Here is a 21,421-nt window from a genome sequence, read left to right on the forward strand (position 1 = left end):
ACACTTCCACTGCTCTGCTTCACATTCATTGCTAGTGACTGAAATGAATTTTGAAGCAATGGCTTCCTATAAATAATTTGTCCTTTCATGACGTGTCGTGTTGTATAATGTGGGCGACGTTGGTCGTTCCATAACTATGATTGTTCTTGACAAATCTTTCTACAGAAGTGGCTTGCCATTGCCTTCTTCTGGGCAGTGTCTTTACAAGAGGGGAGACCCCAGCCATTATCAATACTCTTCAGAGATTATCTGCCTGGCATCAGTGGTCGCGTAACCAGAGCTTGTGATAAGCACCAGCTGCTGATACAACCATCCACCAGCTGCTCCCATGGTTTCATCTGACCCTGATTGGGAGGCTAAGCAGGTGCTCCACCTTGCCCAGGACAATGGAGGAGAGGAGCAACTTACACCTCCTTTGCTGGAGACACATCTGCGCCCCATTACCCACTTATAAATAGTAGGACATACAAATGTAAGAAGAAGTGCTGAAGATTTAGGGTGGAAACCGAAGATACCTGTACATATGACATCACCTATGTGAGTCTGCGGAAAACACCATCAATGTTAAACTGAAACACTGACCATAGTTGATTTATAAAACCTAAAGGCTTTGAGGAAATGATGAATATATGGATAAGACAACAGAGTTTACAATACAAATAAGATTATGATTCATGGAAGATTAAAAGCCTACTTGAATTGTTTGCCTAATATGTAACATTTTGAAAGAACTATAAATTGAAATGCGAAGCTTTTGAGGTAAGTGGTGAGGTGACAGCTGTTCATCAGTAACAAATTTCTTAGATGTAAATACAGTGACTCTGTGTTATCAACACACACAAAACAGAGCAGGCCAGGCCGTTTCGAGGAAAAGAACACAGTCGACTCTTCATCAGGCCAAGGCCCTTCGGCAGGAACTGGCCTGCTGAGTTCCTCCAGCATTTTGTATGTGTTGCTCGGATTTTCAGCATCTGCAGATTTTCTCCTTTGTGACTCTGAGCGATCCTTCACTCTTGGTGTCAGTTGACAGATGACAGTTGTGTGCAGGGAATCATACTATTATGACCAGCAAACAAATCAGATTTGCCTTCGAGCTTAACTTTGCCACATGGAATAGAAAAGTACATTTTTTTTAATGGTGAGAGATTGAGTATCATTGATGGTCAAAGGAATCCAGTGTCTTCTACACAAAGCACTGGAGGTCAAAATAGAGGTGAAGTAAATAGCTGAGAAGGCAAGTGGTAAAATGCTTTGTATTCAGAGAAGTGCAAGAGTGAAGATGTTTTACGGTAATTATACAAAGCACCACTAATTTAGTTTCTTTATCAAAAAATGAATATATTTCCCACAGTGAAGATTCCTCCCTCATTTCCATTTAGGCAAAGTGCTACACCTGCCCATTCACCTCCTCCCTCACCTTTATTCAGGGCCCGAAACGGTCCTTCCAGGTGAGGCAACACTTCACCCGCGAACCTGTTGAGGTCGTCTGTTGTATCTGGTGCTTCGGAGGCGGATTCCTCTACATTGGTGTGCCCCGCTGTAAACTGGGGGGGGGCTGCTTCGTCGAGCATCTCCGCTTCACCCACCAAAAGTCAAACTTCCCGGCGGCTGCCTATCACCTCCCCCTGGGTCCCCTTCTTCTATGGTCCACGCTCCCCTTCCTATCAGATTCCTTCCTCTCCAGCCCTTTACCTTTCTCACTCACCTGGCTTCACCTATCAACTTCTAGGTATACTCCTTCTCTCCCCACATTTTTATACCTCCTTCCTTTCCAGTCTTGAAGAAGGATCTTGGTCCCAAAATGTTGATTGTTTATTCATTTCCATAGATGCTGCCTGGCCTGTTGAGTTCCTCCAGCATTTTGTGTGTGTTGCTTTGGTTCTGCAGCATCTGCAGAACTTCTCGTGTTTATGAAGACTTGTTCTGGGAAGAGCAGAATTGTCTTATGGGGAGAGATTAATTAGTCTAGGCATAAATTTTTCTGAGATAGGAGAAAGAAAGGAGATTTCATTGAAGGTTACAAAGTTCATACAAGGATGCAAGAAGTATATTTCCCTTAGCAGAAAACTGAGAACTGAGGGCCACGGTCTCAGGATAAAGGAACTAAGGGTGAGCCATTTAGGACTGAGGTGAAATTTCTTTGCCCAAAAGGTGGTGAACCTCTGGAATTTTCCACTCTAGACAGCTGTACAGGCTCAATCAACAGAAATCAATAAATTACTAGATATTAAACAATCAAATAATCATTATATAGTACGGAAAGATTACACCGAGACAGAGCAGTCATGATTTGAGTGACAGCGCAGCTATAAGGGTCAAATGTCCTTGCCCTGCTCTTATATTTTAATATACAAGTTTCCATGTTGCAAGGTGTGGCATCTTGTCTGCTGATGAAGAATGTCAAAGAATTGTGAGCACAGTCCCCCTGATTTTCCTGCAATAGCAGCTTGTGAGCAAAGACAGTGGCATGATATGTGTGACAGGCAAGAATGTACTTACTCTGACTGGGAAGTAGATATGGAGCGTCTGATAATGGAGTGGACCTGCCTGAAGAAATCCAACTTTGACATACATCGGCAAGCCGTGTGATTTGCGACGCTGATTGTTATGGGTTTTGGTACCTGGGATATTGGTACAGTGATCTCGAAAAGCTGGTGAACAAAAAGGAGATTAATTGTGAGTTAATAGTTGTGAAGATATATAAGAAGATAAAGTTAGCTAATTATCAAACCTATTTATACTTCAACCTCTGTCCAACAAATTCTGTTACTATACTCAGTAAATTATCACAATTAACTAGGTCATTATTTCCTTCTCATGCTTTTAACTTGTATTAAGCATGTTGGTAGCATAGTGCACAATGCTTTACAGTGCAGGAGACCCAGGTTCAATTCCCATAACTCTCTGTACATTCTCCCCGTGATGGCATGGGTTTCCTTCAGATGTTCTGGTTTCCTCCCACAGTCCAAAGGTTAATTGGTCTTGCAAACTGTCCTGTGATTAGGCTAGGGTTAAATCAAGGGTTTGCTGGGTGGGGCACCACAAAGGGCTGCAAGGTTCTATTCTACGCTTACCTTAATCAATAAAAGAATAAATATATGCAAGCAAAATAAGATAATATCAGAATTTTTCATTACAAATATATCAGAATAGTATGAATTATTTTCTTCAGGGGCTTTAGTTCATCAAAAGCTCTACTGTACAGATTTTTGCACTGAGTTCCATTAATACAAGAAATTCGGCAGAAATCCAGAGTAACACACACAAAATGCTGGAGGAACTCAGCAGGTCAGGTACTGCTTGACTCGTTGAGTCCCTCCAGCATTTTGCATGCATTACACTGAGTTCCTTCATCATTTTGGTAGTCTCTGCCCACATTCATTCTTGGACTGCGAGTATATTAATGTTCCAATTTCATGCTCAGGTCTTTTGGTGGCATCACATCTTATATCTGTAGCCTGCTCCAGCATCTGAGAACTCTACATTTCTCCAGATTCAGCCTATTATGCATTTCCCATCGCCCTCACCTCTTTAATGGTGGCTGTGCCTTTGGCTGTACAAGTTTTATGCTCTGGAAACCTCCCTAACTCTCTGACTGCTTACGCCCCTCTTGTGTTTTAACACAGAGATTTATACAGTCACAGGGATATAACACAGACAACCAAGAACTTCGGCAAACATAGTCCACGCCAACCTTTAATCTCCCACCACAAATGTTTTTTCACAAATATTTATCTGACTATTGCCTCTGAAGGATGTGGGACATTTTGCTTCATTAAAGTACTATATATGTTTTGTAACTTCAAAACATTAAATTGATTCAGAGGAAGATATGGGAGTCCAAAAATGTGGGCCTAACTCAAGTTTACTTTAAGTGAGGCACACATGTATCACTTGGCAGTGTGTGATGACATATACAATTCACGTATTTATGCGTATAACCCATAAAGAATTACTTCAACAAACAACATTGTTTAATCAACCAATATACATACAAGATTACACAAATATTTCTGAAATATTAAATACACAACTCAAGCAGAAGTTGTTACCTTGTAACCTCACCACACAAGTCAAGAGTTAGCACACAACGACCTACAGCAGATTTGATGCTAATTATTGGGTTGGAATAGGTAACAAATGTCTGGTTACAGAGTAGGTTGGATTATATCACCACTGTGGGCAGCTGTGACAAAAATGGATACAGTAATTGACTGAGATAAGTTCTCCATTTTGACATATTAATCACTGATAATATACCATGGAAACTGGCAGGTTAAATTTGGTTGGGGTGAAAAGATGTGTCACCTGCTCGAACACAGACAGAGCAATTTAATAGCCGAGGAAAGTCTTGTCCTTGCTGTTTTACAGAGAGAGGTAATTCACCCTATCCAGCCCATGCTGATAGAGACTTACAGATTATTCTCTCTCACATGATATGGCATTTTCTTGCAGCAAGTACAGAAGCCTGATGTCCCACAACACCAGGTTCAAAGAACAGCTACTTTCCTTCAACTATTTGGTTCTTCAACCAAACTGCATACCCCTGATCCCTCTCTCAGTACAGCAATTTTATAAATATTTTGCACTGCAATGGACCTTGTAGGATTTTTTTTCCTATTGTGTCATAATTTTACATAACTTCTGCTTAATTTATATTTTTTCTTGTGAATGTTGGATCGCTAATGCTATGTAGCTGTGATGCTGGTGCAAGTAAGATTTTTCATTGAGCCAGTGCTGTTTAAAAGACAGGCACATACAGAAAAGGGGGAGGAGCTAAAGATGGTACCAGAGGGCAACTTCTCCCAATCTGTCTGTGAAACAGTTTAAATTCTTCACTCTAATGCCACTTCTTTCCTTTTCAAGGTAGCTGGGGTCCTGTCGGAGCGCATGATCTGCAGTCTTCACGGCCATGGGTTCTAGCTCTCAGAGCTCGCCGAGCAGCCTAGCGATTTTGGTATCTCCAAGAGCAGCCTGGAAGATGTGCACCTTCAGGCTGCGGCCCTGCACGGCCCAGCAGATAATCTGATTCCACGTCGGTGTCGCCAACTGAAGCGTCGCAGGAGATCGAAACGTCGAGGGGGCAGGTGCGGCTGACTGAGGCCTCTGTTCTCGAGTGGTTGCTCTTTCTCTTCTTCCCTCAATAGTGAGGGAGAGTTTGCTGCCAACTCTCGAGCTGGAGAAACTCGAAATAAAGCAGCGCTGCAGACTGCAACATCGAAGCAGTGAGCTGCCTCTCTCACTGTGGATTCCTCTCTTTCCCTCATTAGTGAGAGACAGAGAACCTGTGGCAATTTGAACTGCTGGGGTGAACAGTGTTCTTTGATGAACTCTAGGTCATGGTCTCTTTGAGGGCTTTGCTATTGCTTGCATGCTGGAGGTGAGGGGGTGAGTGGGGTTGCTGCTTTTGCTGAGGCAGGTGGAGGGAGGGGGGAGAGTTGATGTTTTTTTGCTGCTTGTGCGTAGGAGTGGGGGGGTTTGGGGATTTCGTAGTTTCCTGTCATTCATTCTTTGGGGTTTTTCTTCTGATGCATGGATGTCCGTGGAGAGTAAGAAGTTCAGGTTGTATACTGTATACATTCATTGGAACCATTGAACATGTACATAGCTAGGGTGCCTAAGACTTTTGCACTGTACTGTAATAGTGTTATGCTTGCACTGTTACTGCTGCCGCATAGGTGAGTGATGATAAACCTGATTCTGATATGAGTGTCTATTGTGGACTGAGAGTGGGAAAGAGGCAGGGAGAGGGGAGTCATAGTTGGGAAAGGGAGAAGGGAGAGGGAAGCACCAAAGGGCCATTCTATAACTATATATCAACCAATTTTTTGGAATCACATTTCCTTGCCTGGTGTGCCTGCACCCGCACCATTCCCCTACCCCTGGCACTCCTTTTCTGCCACCTGTCCCACACCCCTCGTGCAGCACTCCACCCTCACCATTCCCAAAATCCTTTGCTTCCGCCAGATTTACAAACTCACTCTCCGCTCCACTTTGACAAATACAGTCTTAGGCACCCTAGCTATGTATATGCGCCTAAATCTTTTCCATAGTTCTGTACATGTATTTGTGTACATGACAATAAACTCAATGTACCCATCACTTGTTTTCTTTAAATTAATTTGTTGTTTACCTACCTTAAGGGGTAATTTACAATAGAGAGTTAATCTAACAACATGCCTTTAGATGTGGGAGGAAAGTGGACTTTTAGGGAAACATCTCTGTTCATAAATAGAATGTACAAACTCCACACACACAGCACTTGCACCCAGCTGTGAGATAGCAGCACTAACCACTGCCCCGTTGTAGCCCCTCCACACCTCACAGCTCTACCATATCTACTGGAACAGAAAGATCTGCACTGAAGCAAATGGGAGTAACCTCGGTCAAATTCCTACAAGACTCTTGGTCATGATTTTCAAAATATTTGCTAATTAGCCAGATGCCCAGTACGGTAATTTTAAAATGATGGATGGGATGAACAAAGATAATGGATATCAATATGAAACTACCGGAGTGTGTGAAGGATTTACATCCTTACCTCATCTAGTCTGCGTGTGAGTTCATATCCATGACACTGAAGTTTGTCTCTCAATTGACCTCTGAAAGACCATTTATTTCTCGACACAGTTAGGGGTGGGTAAGAAATACTGGCCCTGCCAGTGCTACCCCTATAAACAAAATCATTGCCTCCAACCTGTTTTCTCAGTTCTCTCTCCTCTTTGTCCAGTTGGCACTTGTCACTAAGTCTCATTTCCCTCCACATACCCTCTCCATCTGCCCATCACCCACACGATCCTTCCACTGGTTCCCCTCCCCTACCGTTCCCCTCTGCTCATCCCCCCTCCCTCTCTTTTTTTCCATCCTCTTTCATCAGATTCCATCAGTCTTTTGCGACTTCCATCAATCACTTTCCAACTTCTGAGGCTGCTCCGACTCTGCCTGTCACCACCCTCACTCATCAGGATCCAACTAACACCTGCTGGTTCTTGAACAGCCTCATTCCTCCCCCCCTCTTTATCCCTACCATCTCCCCTCTATTGTCAGTCCATGTCGACTGTTCATTTCCCTCCTCAAATTCTGCCTGACCTCGTGAGTCCCTCTAGCATTTTAAATGTTAAATTGCAATACATTATTTTTTTTCAACCTGTGCACCTGTCTGTTCCATCCCATTGCATTTGATGTTGGGAAGATCGTGGAATTGCTGGACAATAACCATTCAGCATTTGCAATCAGTCAGGTTGCCTCATTTTAGGAAGGATGTGGAAGCTTTCGAGGTGGCGTAGATTTAGCACAGGGTACTGCTTGGGTTAGAAAGGATGCTGTAAGAGGAAAGACAGAGCAAACAAAGGCTTTCTCGCTTTTGGAGTGAATGAAGATGAGAAGCCACCTGACAAAGGTTCATTTCATTATCAAAGTGTGCATGCAGAATACAACTCTGAAAGTTGTCTTCTCCAGACAGCCACAAAATACAGAAAACCACAGAAGTTAGAAGACTGACATCAATACCTTGCCACACACAAAAAAAGCAAAAACTCATAAACCCCAACCCTTCCCTCTCACAAAAACTAACAGATCACCCCAAACCCCCAGCCTGCCTTTCAGCAACAAGAAAGAATAGGCACGAACAAGAAAAAACTTGATGGAGGTTTAGAAGATTATGAAAGGCGTGGATGGCGTGGACAGCCAGCACCATTTTCCCAGAATACGTACACAACGCTGGTAGATCTCAGCAGGTCAGGCAGCATCCGTGAGAAAAGAATAGCCAACTTTTCAGGACAAACATTTCACGTTTCATCAGGAATGGGGGGGCAATGCAAGTACTAGATGAAATCCATTTAAGGCCAGTGGAGGAAAATTTAAGGGAGATAGCACAGGCAGCTTTTTTTACCCAGAGGGTAGTGGCGCACAGAGCACATTGCCCAGGGTGGTAGTAATGGTTGATTCAACAGAGAATTTAAATAGACAAGTGGATGTAAGAAAAATAGAGATTATGGGCTGTATAGAAGACAAGGGTTAGATTAATCGCAGAGTAGGTTTACATCAGTTGGCATAATATTGTAGGCCGAAGGCCCATTCTGCGCTGTACCATTCTCTGTTCTTAACCCAATTTCTCCTGTCTCTCAATGTAAGCACCAAGGGGTAACAGTAACGTGAAGCTGGCAGTTAAGGACACCCATTAAATCCCCAAAATGACTAGCTAATGATCGGAGATGTCTGAAAATTAGCTGATCTTTATAATAAACGGTCTCAAGCCTTTAATGTGACCGTTTATTCCTCTGTGTAGATGCTGCCTGACCCGCTGTTCCTCCGACATTTTGTGTGCGTTACTTTGGATTTCCATTATCTGCAATATTGTTTGTAGTGTAGCAGATCTTTCCCATTGCTGTCTATAAGAGAGTCATAGAAAACTATGGCACAGAAATAGGCCCTTCCGCCCATCTAATCCCTGCCAAACTATTTAAACGACCTGGTCCCATCGACTTGCACCCAGACCATAGCCCTCCATACCCCTCCCATCCATGCACCTATCCAAACTTCTCTTAAACGTTGAAATCAAAATCGCATCCACACTTGCCCTGACAGCTCAGTCCACACTCTCACCACCTCTAAGTGAATAAGTTTCCCTCATGTTCCTCTTAAACATTTCACCTTTCACTCTTAACCTACATATTTACAATTATTTATAAACTTTCACATTTTTATGCAAAGGAAATATTTTATCTATTTCGCTGCTGATATCCTGTTTTTTTTTATATGATCGCTAAATGATACATAAGGGATGGAGATCGTTTAGCTCCCCACATCTCTGTGCTGGTTATTTGTTAGAGCTGTGCTCCAATATAATCCCACTGCTAATACCACATGGATCTGGATCTGCAATTGCTTCAAATATTTATCAGAAGTTTTATTATTCATGTCCAAGATATGGATTTTACTGTCAAGGCCAGCATTTATTATTCATCATTTTCTGGAACAGAGCACGCTCCCCCCAAAAAAATTGAACAAGCAGTATTTCTTATTCAGTCAGTTAACTTAAAAAACTTTGGCATCAATCACTCCCTAAGTAAAAACACATTACTGTGTGTACATTTATGTGTTATAATTGCAGATATGATAATCTTTCTTTCCATGGTACATCAAAATATAACTTGTGACATTATTAAATTCCTAATGATTAGCTGCTGTGAAACCAATGTTTTCCAAAACTGTGCCTGGTGGAATTCAGAAAAATGAGGGGGATCTCACTGAAACTTTTTGGATATTGAAAGGCCTGGATAGAATGGCTGTGGAGAGGATATTTCCTATAGCAGAAGATTGTAGGATCAGAGGGCACAGAATAGAGGGACATCCATTTAGAACAGAGATGAGAAAGAATTTCTTGAGCCAGAGGGTGGTGAATCTGTAGAATTCATTGCCACAGAAAGGTGTGGAGGCCAAGTCATTGGGTATATTTAAAGTGGAGGTGATAGGTTCTTGATTCGTAAGGGTGTCAAAGGTTATGGGGAGAAGGCAGGAGAATTGGGCCGAGAAGGATAATAAATCAGCCATGATGGAATAATGGAGGAGACTCAATGGGCTAAATGGCCTAATTCTGTTCCAAAGTCTTATGATGCTTTGGAAATATTCAGTCACATTGCTGCCAGATGACCCACACATAAAGTAAGGTTTTAAAGATGGGTTGAGAAAAGCCAGCTACAAGTAATTCACTATTTGAATCTAGCATGTACGTGTTGATATGCGTACAAGATCACTGATCACAAAGCATTGAGCACAAATCCAAACAGTACGTTCAAATTCAAACAGCGATGATTCATATTAAGTCAAATGACTAACTTGTTATACCACAGCTCAACATTGTTTATTCAATTATGATAAGCATGTTGCTTTTGCCATTTTTAAAACTGAGATACAGCACAGAGTAAGTCCATCTGCCCAATTGAGCCCCTGATTTAACCCTATCCTAATCGTGGGACTATTTACGATGATCAATTAACCTACCAACCAGCTCACCTATGGACCATGGGATGAAACCAACACAGTCACATGGAGAAGGTATAAACTCCTTAAGGACAGTGACAAGAATTCAACCTGGGTCACTTCTACTGTAAATTGTGCTAACCACTACTCTACAATACAAACATTTGTTTGGTATTGATAATTTTTATTTTGCAACAACGACTACACCACATTGATCGGCTGTGCTTGTTTCAGGGCATCCTGAAGTCATGAATCAAACCTCCCTTCCTTTCAGCCTTACTGGCTTGTAAGACATGATGCACTACTTTGCATCTCAAACTTATCTTCATTAGATTCGCTGGTAGTTTTATTGAGTGGAGAGTCTCCAAAGAAGAAGATAACACAATCTGATTCTGATAAACTGTCTACTGCACTTAAATCTGCAGCCCCCTTAGATGTACGGGTTCCCATCAGATTTTCATTTTAAGGGATCCTGTCCTGTTAATGTCACTGCGTCAAATCTGCAGTTCTAGTGCTGTTATCTCACCTTTCACTGTTTGCAGCAGCTACTGAGCTTTCCTGACTCTCGTGTTACCTCAGTGTAAAACATGTTAAATACTTTTAGGGAGGAAGTGAATACCTTGGGTATTTAAGCAAGTTGTTATTTCACACCTGAGGCTTCAGATGAAACTTATCCTGCAGACATTCTGAAATTCATCAATTGTAATGTATTATGTTTGTCCAGTTCTGCACTCTTAGCTGGCGTAGGTCCACAACGCATGCTTAAGTCAAAAGCTGCTAACATGCTTGAGAGTTACTTGTTATGGAACGGACAAGGCCCCTCATGGCCTTCAGCCCATGAAGTTGTGCTGACCTTCTAATCCACTCTAATCTAACCCTCCCTTCCTACGTAGCCACACACACAAAATGCTGGAGGATCTCAGCATGCCAGGCAGCATCTAGGAAAAGAGTAGAAACATTGACTGTACTCTTTTTCTAGATGCTGCCTGGCCTGCCGAGTTCCTCCAGCATTTTGTGTGTGTTGTTCAGATTTCCAGCATCTGCAGATTTTCATTTGTTCCTATGTAGCCACCCAGTTTTCTATCATCCGTGTGGCTATATAAGAGTCCCTTTATTACCCCTGCCACTACCCCGGCTGGTTGTTTCACATATCCATCATTCTGCACAAAGAACTTAAATTTGACATACCCCTTCAATCATCTATATTACAGCATAGTTTACAAAATTAAATCAACCAACAAGCACTTCCTTGGCCCAGGCCCCAGAGTGAGGACTGACTTGCTGTTTGGCCAATTTAAGCACCGGGTAAGATTGAAAAGGTTAGGGTGTCTGGACTGGAGGTGAGGTATGGGTCGGTTTGGCTTGCTGTTCAGAGATGTTTACAGTGCTGGCTGCAGTGAAGCCTGTTCTTGCAATGTTTACTGGGCTTTAGAGTGAACTCTGGCTGCTGCCTGCACCAGCTGCAGGGATACCTGGCTTTGTGTCATACATAAAATTCCAGTTCTGAAACTATTTGCAGGCTTTGTTGTTTGTGCAACTCGTATTTCTTCTCTCCCTGTCCATTGTGTGTTTGACATCTATCTTTTGGTGGGTTCTTTGGATGTTTCTTTGTTGTGCCTGTAAGGACATGAATCTCAAGGTTGTATTGTGTATTCATGCTTTGATAATAAAAGTACTTTGAACTTTGAATTTCCTTGGGATGTGAGAGGAAACCAAGTCAGAGGTCAAATCTGCAAACTCCACACTGACAGTATTCACAGTCATGATCAAAAATCGGTCATTGGAGTTCTAAGGAAGCTGCACTAACTTCTGTACAACTGTGCATGATGAACAAAAAGCAACCCAATAATAGGGAAATCATGCTTCAATTATATATGAAGTTGGTGAGACTATCCAGAATAGTATTTAGAGAAGGATGAAAATATGTTGAAAGCATTTCCTAGAGCCTTTCTACTCTGAGAACCAAATAGGTAAGTTTCTTTGGCTGCATTTGAAATCCCTTTGGATGAAAAGAGTGTGAGGGAATTTCATAGAATTACAGTGTATGTGAAGAGATTCTCCTCTTGGGATCTAGGGGTTACTGTTTAAAACTGCGAGAAGATAAATTTATCATGAACTATTTCTTTCAGATGGTTGTGAACCTTTAGAAATGTGGATCCAGGTTCCGCATGTTTTTGAGAGGATTAGTTGAATCACCAAGGTTGTAAGAATCATTGGAGGTACATGAAGTTCATATTACAAATCATGTTCTGGTCACAATCTAATTGGATGGTCAGCTAGTCATCTCCTCCTGCTAATTTATGAGTTTCTTTAATAAGGGATCATTCGGTTCATCAAATGCATGCTATCTGTTATGTCCCATTTACAGATAATTTTGTATTGCAGCTATATGTATATATATGAACTGTGTAAAAGTCTTAGGCACATATAAAAGGCATGGTCAGAGTGGATGTGGCAAAGTTGTTTCCCATGGTGGGGGAGTCTAGTATCAGAGGACATGACTTGAGGATTGCAGGGCACCCATTCAGAACAGAGATGCGAAAAATTTTTTTTAGCCAGAGGGTTGTGAATCTATAGAATTTGTTGCCACGGGTAGGAGTGGAGGCCAAGTCATTGGGTGTATTTAAGGCAGAGATTGATAGGTATCTGACTAGTCAGGGCATCAAAGGTGATGGTGAGAAGGCGGGGGAATGGGACTAAAGGGGAGATTGGATCAGCTCATGATGAAATGGCAGAGAAGACTCTGTGGGCTGAATGGCTGACTTCTGCTCATTTGTCTTATGGCCTATATATAGCTAGGATGCCTAAGTCATGTGCACAGTACTGTATTTGTCAACATGGAGCACAGAGTGAGTCCATAAATCTGGTGGGAGCAAAGGATCTTGGTAATGGCATGGGTGAAGCGGTGTGGGACAGGTAGCAGAGAAGGAATGCCAGGGATGGCGGGTGACACGGGTGTAGACACACCCAGACCTGAGACACCTAGCAAGGTCATTTGATTCCAAACAATTGGTTTATTTATCATTACAGAATGTCCCTCTGGTGCCTCCTGCTCCCTCCCTTCACCTTTCCCCTTTTCCCACCATGATTCCTCGCTTCCAGCCCCCTTCCCAGTCTCCGTCCACAACAGAGACCCAATCTGATTTATCATCACTTACACGTTATGAAATTAGGTTTTTTGCAACAGCAATACGGTACAATACATAAAATTACTAAAGTACTGTGCAAAAATCTTATACACCCTAGCTATATATGTGTGTTTAATACTTTTTCACAGTACTATATATCTCATACTTGTGTGGCTTATAAACCACATCACGCTTAGAGCAAACAGTTTTTAGACAGTGTCAGTCGTGTGTGTTTGTGTTCAAAATGCAATAATTTTTGTCACTGATAGTTGTCGAGAAATAAGCAGTAAGACAATTCAGAGCTATTTTGCTCTCTGCGGTTTCAATCATTCAGGCTAGGAGATGCCAGAAAACGGCAGGAGTGAAAATGAAATTATTTCACTCCTTCAACAAATTATGAGCTACGAAGAATTTGAAGGTATCGACAATCTTCTTGACTGTTATAAAGAAGGACACAATCATCAAAAGCGTTATGTGAAGGCGGTCAATTATCTGCACCAGGTATTTGCATTGATTTTATTCATTTATTGTTTGTTTATTTAGTTATTGGGATACAATGTGAAATAGGCCCTTCCAGTCCTTCGAGCTGCACCAGCCAAGGAACTCAGCAGGTCAGGCAGCGTCTATGAAGAGGAATAGCCAATGTGTTAAGCCAAGACCCTTCACCAGGAATGGAAGAAACGGGAAGAATTCAGAATAAGAAGATCCGGAAGGGGAAGGAATACAAGCTGGAAGGTGATAGATGAAGCCAAAGCTGTGAGGTGAAATGTTGATTAAATAAAGAACTGAAGAAGAAGGCTGATGTCAGCATGGCTTTGTGCATGGTATGTCATGTCTAACCAATCTTAGAGAGTTTTTCGAGGAAGTTACCAGGAAAGTTGATGAAGGCAAGGCATTGGATGTTGTCTATGTGGATTTTACCAAGGCATTTGACAAAGTCCTGCATTGAAGGTTGGTTAAGAAGTTTTGTCGCCTGGCATTCAGGATGAGGTAGCAAACTAGATTAGACACTGGCTTTGTGGGAAGAGTCAGAGAGTGATAGTAGAGTGGTAGTGGTAGTTGCCTGTGACTAGTGGTGTGCTGCAGGGATCGGTGCTGGGTCCTTTGCTGTTTGTCATCTATATCAATGATCTGGATGATAATGTGATTAACTGGATCAACAAATCAGTGGATGACACCAAGATTGGGAGTGTAGTGGACAGTGAAGAAAGCGATCATGGCTTGCAGAGGGCTCTCCATCAGCTGGGAAAATGGGCTGAAAAATGGCAGATGGAATTTAATGCAGAAAAGTGTGAGGTCCTGCACTTTGGTAGGACCAACAAGAGTAGGTCTTACACAATGACTGCTAGGGAACTGAGGAGTGTGGTAGAACAAAGGGATCTGGGAAAGCAGGTCCATAATACATTGCAAGTGATGTCACAGGTAGATTGGGTTGTAAAGAAAGCTTTTGGCACATTGGCCTTCATTAATCAATGTATTGAGTACAGGAGGTAGGATGTTATGTTGAAGTTGTATAAGACTTTGGTGAGGCCTAATCTGAAGTATGGCGTGTGCAGTTTTGGTCACCCATCTACAGGAAAGATGTAAACAAGGTCGAAAGAGTACAGAGAAAATTTACAAGGATGTTTCCGGGTCTGGAGGACCTGAGTTTTAAGAAAAAATTGAATAGGCTAGGACAGTGTTCTTTAGAATGTAGAAGATTGCGAGGACATTTGATAGAGGTATATTATAATGGGTATAGATAGGGTAAATGCAGGCAGGCTTTTTCGACTGAGGTTGGATGAGACTACAACCAGAGGTCATGAGTTAAAGGAGAATCGTAAGAAATTTAAGGGGAACATGAGGGGAAACTTTTTTACTCAGAGGGTTGTGAGAGTGTGGAATGAGCTGCCAGCACACGTGACTTATGCAAGCTTGGTTTCAACATTTAAGAGAAGTTTGTTTCGGTACGTGAATAGTAGTGAGTTGGAGGGCTATTGTTCTGGTGCAGGTCGATGGGAATAGGCAGTTTAAATAGTTTTGGCATAGACTAGATGGGCCAAAGGACCAGCTTCTGTGCTGTACTTCTCTATGATACTATGAATTTAATAGGAGGGGAGAGTGGACCATGGGAGAAAGGGAAGGAGAGGAGTCAATATAGGGAGCTGATAACCATGTGAGGGGAAGAGAAAGGGTGAGAGGGGAACTAAAATAGGGACTGGGATAAGTCTGTATTCTGTTACTGTTGTACTACCTCAATGAACTTACATATGGAATGATCAGTTTGCATGGCATATAAAACTAAGTTTTTCGATGTATCTCAAAACAGGTGACAATAATAAATCAATTACTAATTCCTGTCCCACTATTTATCCAATTTTATCTTTGAGGTTTATGAACCATTAGATTCTCGACTGCAGAGGGTTTTGAACGACCAATTGCTGAATATATTCAAGGCCGGAATCAATAGATCCTTGGGCATGAAGAGAATTGGTGAGCAGTAAGTGGATCATCTCAGTGGATGACTGAGCAGGCTGAAGGGAGAGCTCCTGTTTCCGTTTAACAAGATTAGCTTTATTTGTCGTGTGTACGTCGAAGCATTGAAACGGACAGTGAAGTGCACTGTTTGCATCAACAGCCGAGGAGCTGCTGGGTGCGGCCCCGAACGTGGTGGCACGCTTCTGGCGCCAACATAGCATGCCCACACCTCGCTAATCCTTAGTCTTTGGACTGTGGGAGGAACTCGGAGCACCTGCGGTCTCAGGGAGAGCATACAATCTCCTTACAGACAGCAGCAGGAACTGGTGTAGTATACTGCGCCCGGTGCTCCTGGTGTGGCCTTTTATATATTGGTGTGACCCGACGCAGACTGGGAGACCGTTTCGCTGAACACCTACTCTTGGTCCGCCAGAGAAAGCAGGATCTCCCAGTGGCCACACATTTTAATTCCACGTCCCATTCCCATTCTGATATGTCTATCCATGGCCTCCTCTATTGTCAAAATGAATCCAAACTCAGGTTGGAGGAAGAACACCTTATATACTGGCTGGGTAGTCTCCAACCTGATGGCATGAACATTGACTTCTCTAACTTCCGTTAATGCCTCTCCTCCCCTTCTTACCTCATCCCTGACATATTTAGTCATTTGCCTGTTCCCCATCTCCTTCTGGTGTTCCCCCACCTCCTTTCTTTCTCCTGAGGCCTCTCGTCCCATGATCCTTTCCCTTCTCCAGCTCTGTATCACTTTCGCCGATCACCTTTCCAGCTCTTAGCTTCATCCCACCCCCTCCGGTCTTCTCCTATCATTTCGCATTCCCCCCCCCCCCCACTACTTTCAAATCTCTTACTATCTTTCCTTTCATAAGTCCTGACAAAGGGTCTCGGCCCGAAACATTGACAGCGCTTCTCCCTATAGATGCTGCCTGGCCTGCTGTGTTCCACCAGCATTTTGTGTGTGTCGTTGTTAACTGAACTCCCATTGGGGGTCACTAGCTCTGTCAAGTGTTGCACTAATTGCTACGCTACTGCACCACCCATATATTCACTTTCTTTGCAGACTTTGCTTGTAGCTAGCATTACTGACAATACTAAACCTGAGAAGCTGGTAGCCAGCCATCTTCTTGCCCTTTTGGTGAAGGTGCTCCCCACAATTTGCTGGGGATTTCCTACAGTTCCTTCTAAGTACACCCAGGCAATTTAGCACCACTGCTCCATGTGTCAACAAGTTCCACAATAATACCACCTTTTTTGTGGAGAGACTTTCTTTTGAACTGTTTATTGGATTTGTTAACTTTATAACAAATTTTACAAATTTAGCTTTGTACTTCAGTTCACTGTTTTTAAATTATTCTTCCATACATCAAAGGTTTGAAATTTTCATATTTCTTGCTCAAATTGGACTGTGATCTATTAAAACATATTGTGTTGGACCTCCACTATAAAGTTCACATTACAGACATACTGCTGTGGCAGTCAGCCTTCTCAGGCTTCACTCAGAGTATTTTAATAAGCAAGATATATCAGCGTTGATAAATAGAGTCCATTGTAATCTTCCGTCCAGACGGTGCATACATGTCGACAAGCAAGGCAGACTTACAAACTGACAGCTTTCACCAGACACGTTTGGCTGTTTATGTCTGTTTTCACGCGGGAATGTTATATTGCAGAGGAAATGGTTTACGTTTCGTTTTCCTTCATCACTATCAGTTAATAATGAGCAAATCTCACGTTCACTGTTTCAAAACCAAAACTGGGCTGAGAAGTGACCAGACCAGAAACTGACCCCAGAACCTTTGACAAGCCTGGGCTTTTCAGTCGTGTTACCACTTTCTAGGCTGACTTTCTCTGTACTGACTGGAGTAATTTCTTTGGGGCAGATGAGATATTGTTTTTTTTTACAAGTCTTGTACTACAGCAAGAAGAGCACTTAGCGATTGTTAAAAATCAAAGCTCCAAATGTGAATGTCGAACCAGAGAGCAGGATGGTTCAGAAATAAGTTAAAATAAATAAAAATATACTAGGCATACAAGGTGCTTCAGCCATAGGTTCAGTTCCAAATTCAGATTCAGATTTATTGGGGCTGATAACAGCCCCCTAAGAGAACAATTCCAGCCATGGTCCATCATGTACAATGGTTATTGGAGGTGTACATGTGGGGCTTCCACTCAAAAAGAAAAGAAACCAGCTCAAAATCCTTATTCAAAGAAGGAGGGAGGCAGAATAAGATTTGAGTGCAAGTATAAAACTACCTTACTGGAATTATATGAGAGTGTCGGGAGATGTCAGCTGGAATATATTGTACAGATCAGGTGTCCATATTTTGACTCAAGGCAGTGGAAAAGGATTCACCACATTGATTTGTGGGAAATGAACTTGGCCTTTGAGAAGAAGTTAAACAGAGCGGATAATACTAGAGTCGCAGAGTCATACAATGGACGTTTTGGATGACTATATCCACACTAACTATCAATTTCCACTAATGCTATTTACCAGTGCTTGGAATGACTTTTTTATGGTTTGGCAATTCCAGTGGTTGTCTAAAGTGTTGTGAGAGAACACACTTGCAATATGTAAGTTGGAAATATGATCCAGATTCCAATCATCCTCTCCAAATCATTTCTCCCCTTAGCTTAAAACCTTGTTTTCTGTTATGGGGATACCTCTGTTGTGGGGAAGAGTTTACTCCTGCCAATCCAACCTCTAAAGTTCAGAAGAATGATCACTTCTTAGAGATCCTGACAGGACAGAAGCAAGGATGACAATGGATAAGGTAACAAGTTGGATGCGGTCACAGTTTCAAAATAAGGCACTAGCCATTTGTGATATGGTTCATCTTTGGAATTCTAGGGGTGGATTGTGAAAACTCAGTTACAGAGTATTTTCAAGGTAGATATTGATAGACTTTTTGGACATTAAAAATTTGAGGCCGGAAAGTGTTACTGGGGTGAAAGGTCACTCAGACACGGGAACAGTATAGTTGATTCCCACCTTCCTCTTTTATGTTCTTAAAGCTCATTACTGTAACACAACCACAGAATGACTATTGCCAGTTGCCCTGCTTGTACTTCATTTTCCTCTTTCCACTGAAACACTTGATAAACCTTCATTTGTACAAGTCCTGGATGCCAAATGCAGATTTGTAGCACATGTCAAGCAAAACCTAAAGAAAGTCTCCATTGTAAGCAGACATGACAATTCTGAGTATCAAAGTATCCCACAGAGTGCCATGCTTTTTTCAAACCTTTCACTAATTTCACATTAATTCCTTTATCATTTTTCCATTTTCAGGATGAGAGAGTTTTATGCTACAGAAGATAATCTTTTGTCCTGTCTCACTTCACCGTTTTCATCTGGGAATCCTATGAATTGGCTGTCTTCACATATAGATCTAAATATAGCACCTTTTAAATGCACGTTTGTTCAACCAAATTAAGCAATTCACTGAGACTGCAGTGCAATATTAAGGGAAAGAAGCACAGTGGAAGGTGAATGAAATGGCAATCTCTTTTCTTCCTCTGGAGGGGTCAACAGAATGTTAGAAACACAACTCAGCAGGGAAAAGATAAAACATGGTACTGTTATCCTCAGACATATAAGAGGAGAATTGAATAATCAACTTGAATGGTGCAACAGGTTTGAGGAGGTGATTGGCCTACTTAATTCCTGAGCTGATTAGCCTACTCCCACTCCTGAGCTGATTGGCCTACTCCCACTCTGGAGCTGATTGGCCTCCTCCCACTCCTGACCTAATTGGCCTGCTCCCACTCCTGAGCTGATTGGCCTTCTCACACTACTGAGCTGATTGGCCTGCTCCCACTCCTGAGCTGATTGGCCTTCTCACACTACTGAGCTGATTGGCTTTCTCCCACTCCTGAACTAATTGGTCTACTCCCAATCCTGCTCCTTATATTCTTATGACAGTAGCCGCTGTGTGACACAGAGCAGCAAAACAAAAAAAAAATAACATTCAGAAGCAGCTTATGCATTGCCATGTAAAGGTAAAAATGAAATTATGATACTTACAGTCTTGCTGACATACGAAGTGCTGGTGTTCATACATGTTATTCCCTCGCTATTGCAGCAGCCACCACATCTGTAGACAGACACGCAGGACGGTTTAAAGATGGTGTTTGTTGCTGACCCAAATTCTTTCCCCACGTCCAAGGACACCTCCCTGGGCATGCACTGAGTCTTTTTCCACTCAAAATCAATACCTGATTGGGCAGATTCAAATATCACAGAACAATAATCAAGACCTACTTGGGTTAGATGGATGAAAAGCCAACACAAGAAGCTCCTTTAAGTAAATACATTCATAATGAGATTAACCAAAGAGTCTGTATATGCTCCCTCTCCCTGTGTTAAGAAATGTGATTACAAGACCACTTTTAGGATATTGAACATCACATGCAGGCTTTAATCCCTTTACATGTAGTTGGTAGATGGACAGTTAAATCACTAGAGTAGCACCCAGATTCCTGGACTACTGACCCAGAGTCGTAAATTCAAATCCCACTATTATAGTTGGAGAATATGAATTCATGCAATAAATAAATCTGGCGCATCTTAGTAACAGTAACCAGGGTTCTTGTTAAAAACTTATAAGATCATATGGAAATAAATTATGGGATCAGAATTAGGCCAGTCGGCCCATCAAGTCTTCTCTGCTATTGCATCATGGCTGATCCAGTTTTCCTCTCAGCCCCAATCTCCTGCTTTCTTCCCGTAAACCCTCATGCCCTTAATAATCAAAAATCTTATCTTCTTTACTAGTTTCCTTCAAAGAAGCAAATTTGCCATCATTACTTGCCTGGCCTATACATGACTCAAGACCCAAAAATGTGGTTGACACTTAACCACATCTTGAAATCAGTGCACAGAAATGCAGCCTTCTCTGCATCGGTGAGACCCATCATAAATTGGGGGACCGCTTTGTCGAGCACTTCTGCACCATCCGGCACAAGCAGAACTTTCCAGTGGCCAAACATTTTAACTCCCATTCCCATTCCCATTTGATGTGTTGACCCATGGACTCCTCTTGCGCCGAGATATTATATTCCATCTGGGTACCCTCCAACCTGGTGGCATGAATACTGATTTCTCCTTCCAGTGGATAAATTTCCTCCTCCTGCCCCCCTTCTTCTATTTCCCACTCTGACCTTTCACTTCCCATCTGCCAATTACTTCCCCAGGATCCCCTTCTCCTGTTGTCCACTCTCCTCTCCTATCAGATTCTTTCTTTTCCAGCCCTTGACCTTTCCCACCCACCTGTCACCTTCCAGCTAGCCTCCTTCACCTCCCCCACCTTTTTAATCTAGCCTCTCCCTCCTTCCTTCTCAGTCCTGAAGAAGGGTCTCAGCCCGAAATGTCAACTGTTTATTCATTTCCACAGATGCTGCCTGACCTGCAGAGTTCTTCCAGCATTTTGTGTGTATTGTGAAAAAAAAAATTAGCAATGTCAGCAATGTCCATTTCATATGAAAGAAATACATGGGTTCGAAGTTTGAAGGCAGAACAGGAGTAAGCTCTGTCCTCCCTACAGGATGTAAGCCTCAGACAACTACTGCATTGGGCTACCAACATACAGCAGGTTCCGGTTCATTTGGCCATTGGTTAATCAGAACAGATGCTAATTTGGGACAATCCCTAAAGAACAAAAACAAATCAATAACATAGCCAGGATTCCTTTCATTTATTTGGGACACTATGCCATTTAACTGGGGAAGGAGATTGTCAGTCACGGCCATTAGACACCACACCGCATCATTTGCATGTGCTCGTGTTACGTTATCTACTTGGACCCATGAACGGTGATACAGAAAGCAGTGATCTT

At 42.3% G+C, this 21,421-nt stretch overlaps 1 protein-coding gene across 3 annotated transcripts in view; it reads right to left on the minus strand.

Moving 5' to 3' along the window:
* The window catches only part of vegfc (vascular endothelial growth factor c), a 222,495-nt gene that overhangs the window by 39,874 nt on the left and 161,200 nt on the right, over positions 1-21,421 (minus strand). For all 3 annotated transcript variants that reach the window (XM_059974303.1, XM_059974302.1, XM_059974304.1), the window contains 2 exons: positions 19,612-19,802; positions 2,500-2,651 (listed from right to left, as the gene is read on the minus strand). In XM_059974303.1, the coding sequence (XP_059830286.1) occupies positions 2,500-2,651; positions 19,612-19,802 (343 nt within the window). The remainder of the gene's footprint in view (positions 1-2,499; positions 2,652-19,611; positions 19,803-21,421) is intronic.

The sequence above is a fragment of the Hypanus sabinus genome, chromosome 7 (assembly GCF_030144855.1).
Source record: "Hypanus sabinus isolate sHypSab1 chromosome 7, sHypSab1.hap1, whole genome shotgun sequence".
In the NCBI taxonomy this organism is placed as follows: Eukaryota; Metazoa; Chordata; class Chondrichthyes; order Myliobatiformes; family Dasyatidae; genus Hypanus; species Hypanus sabinus.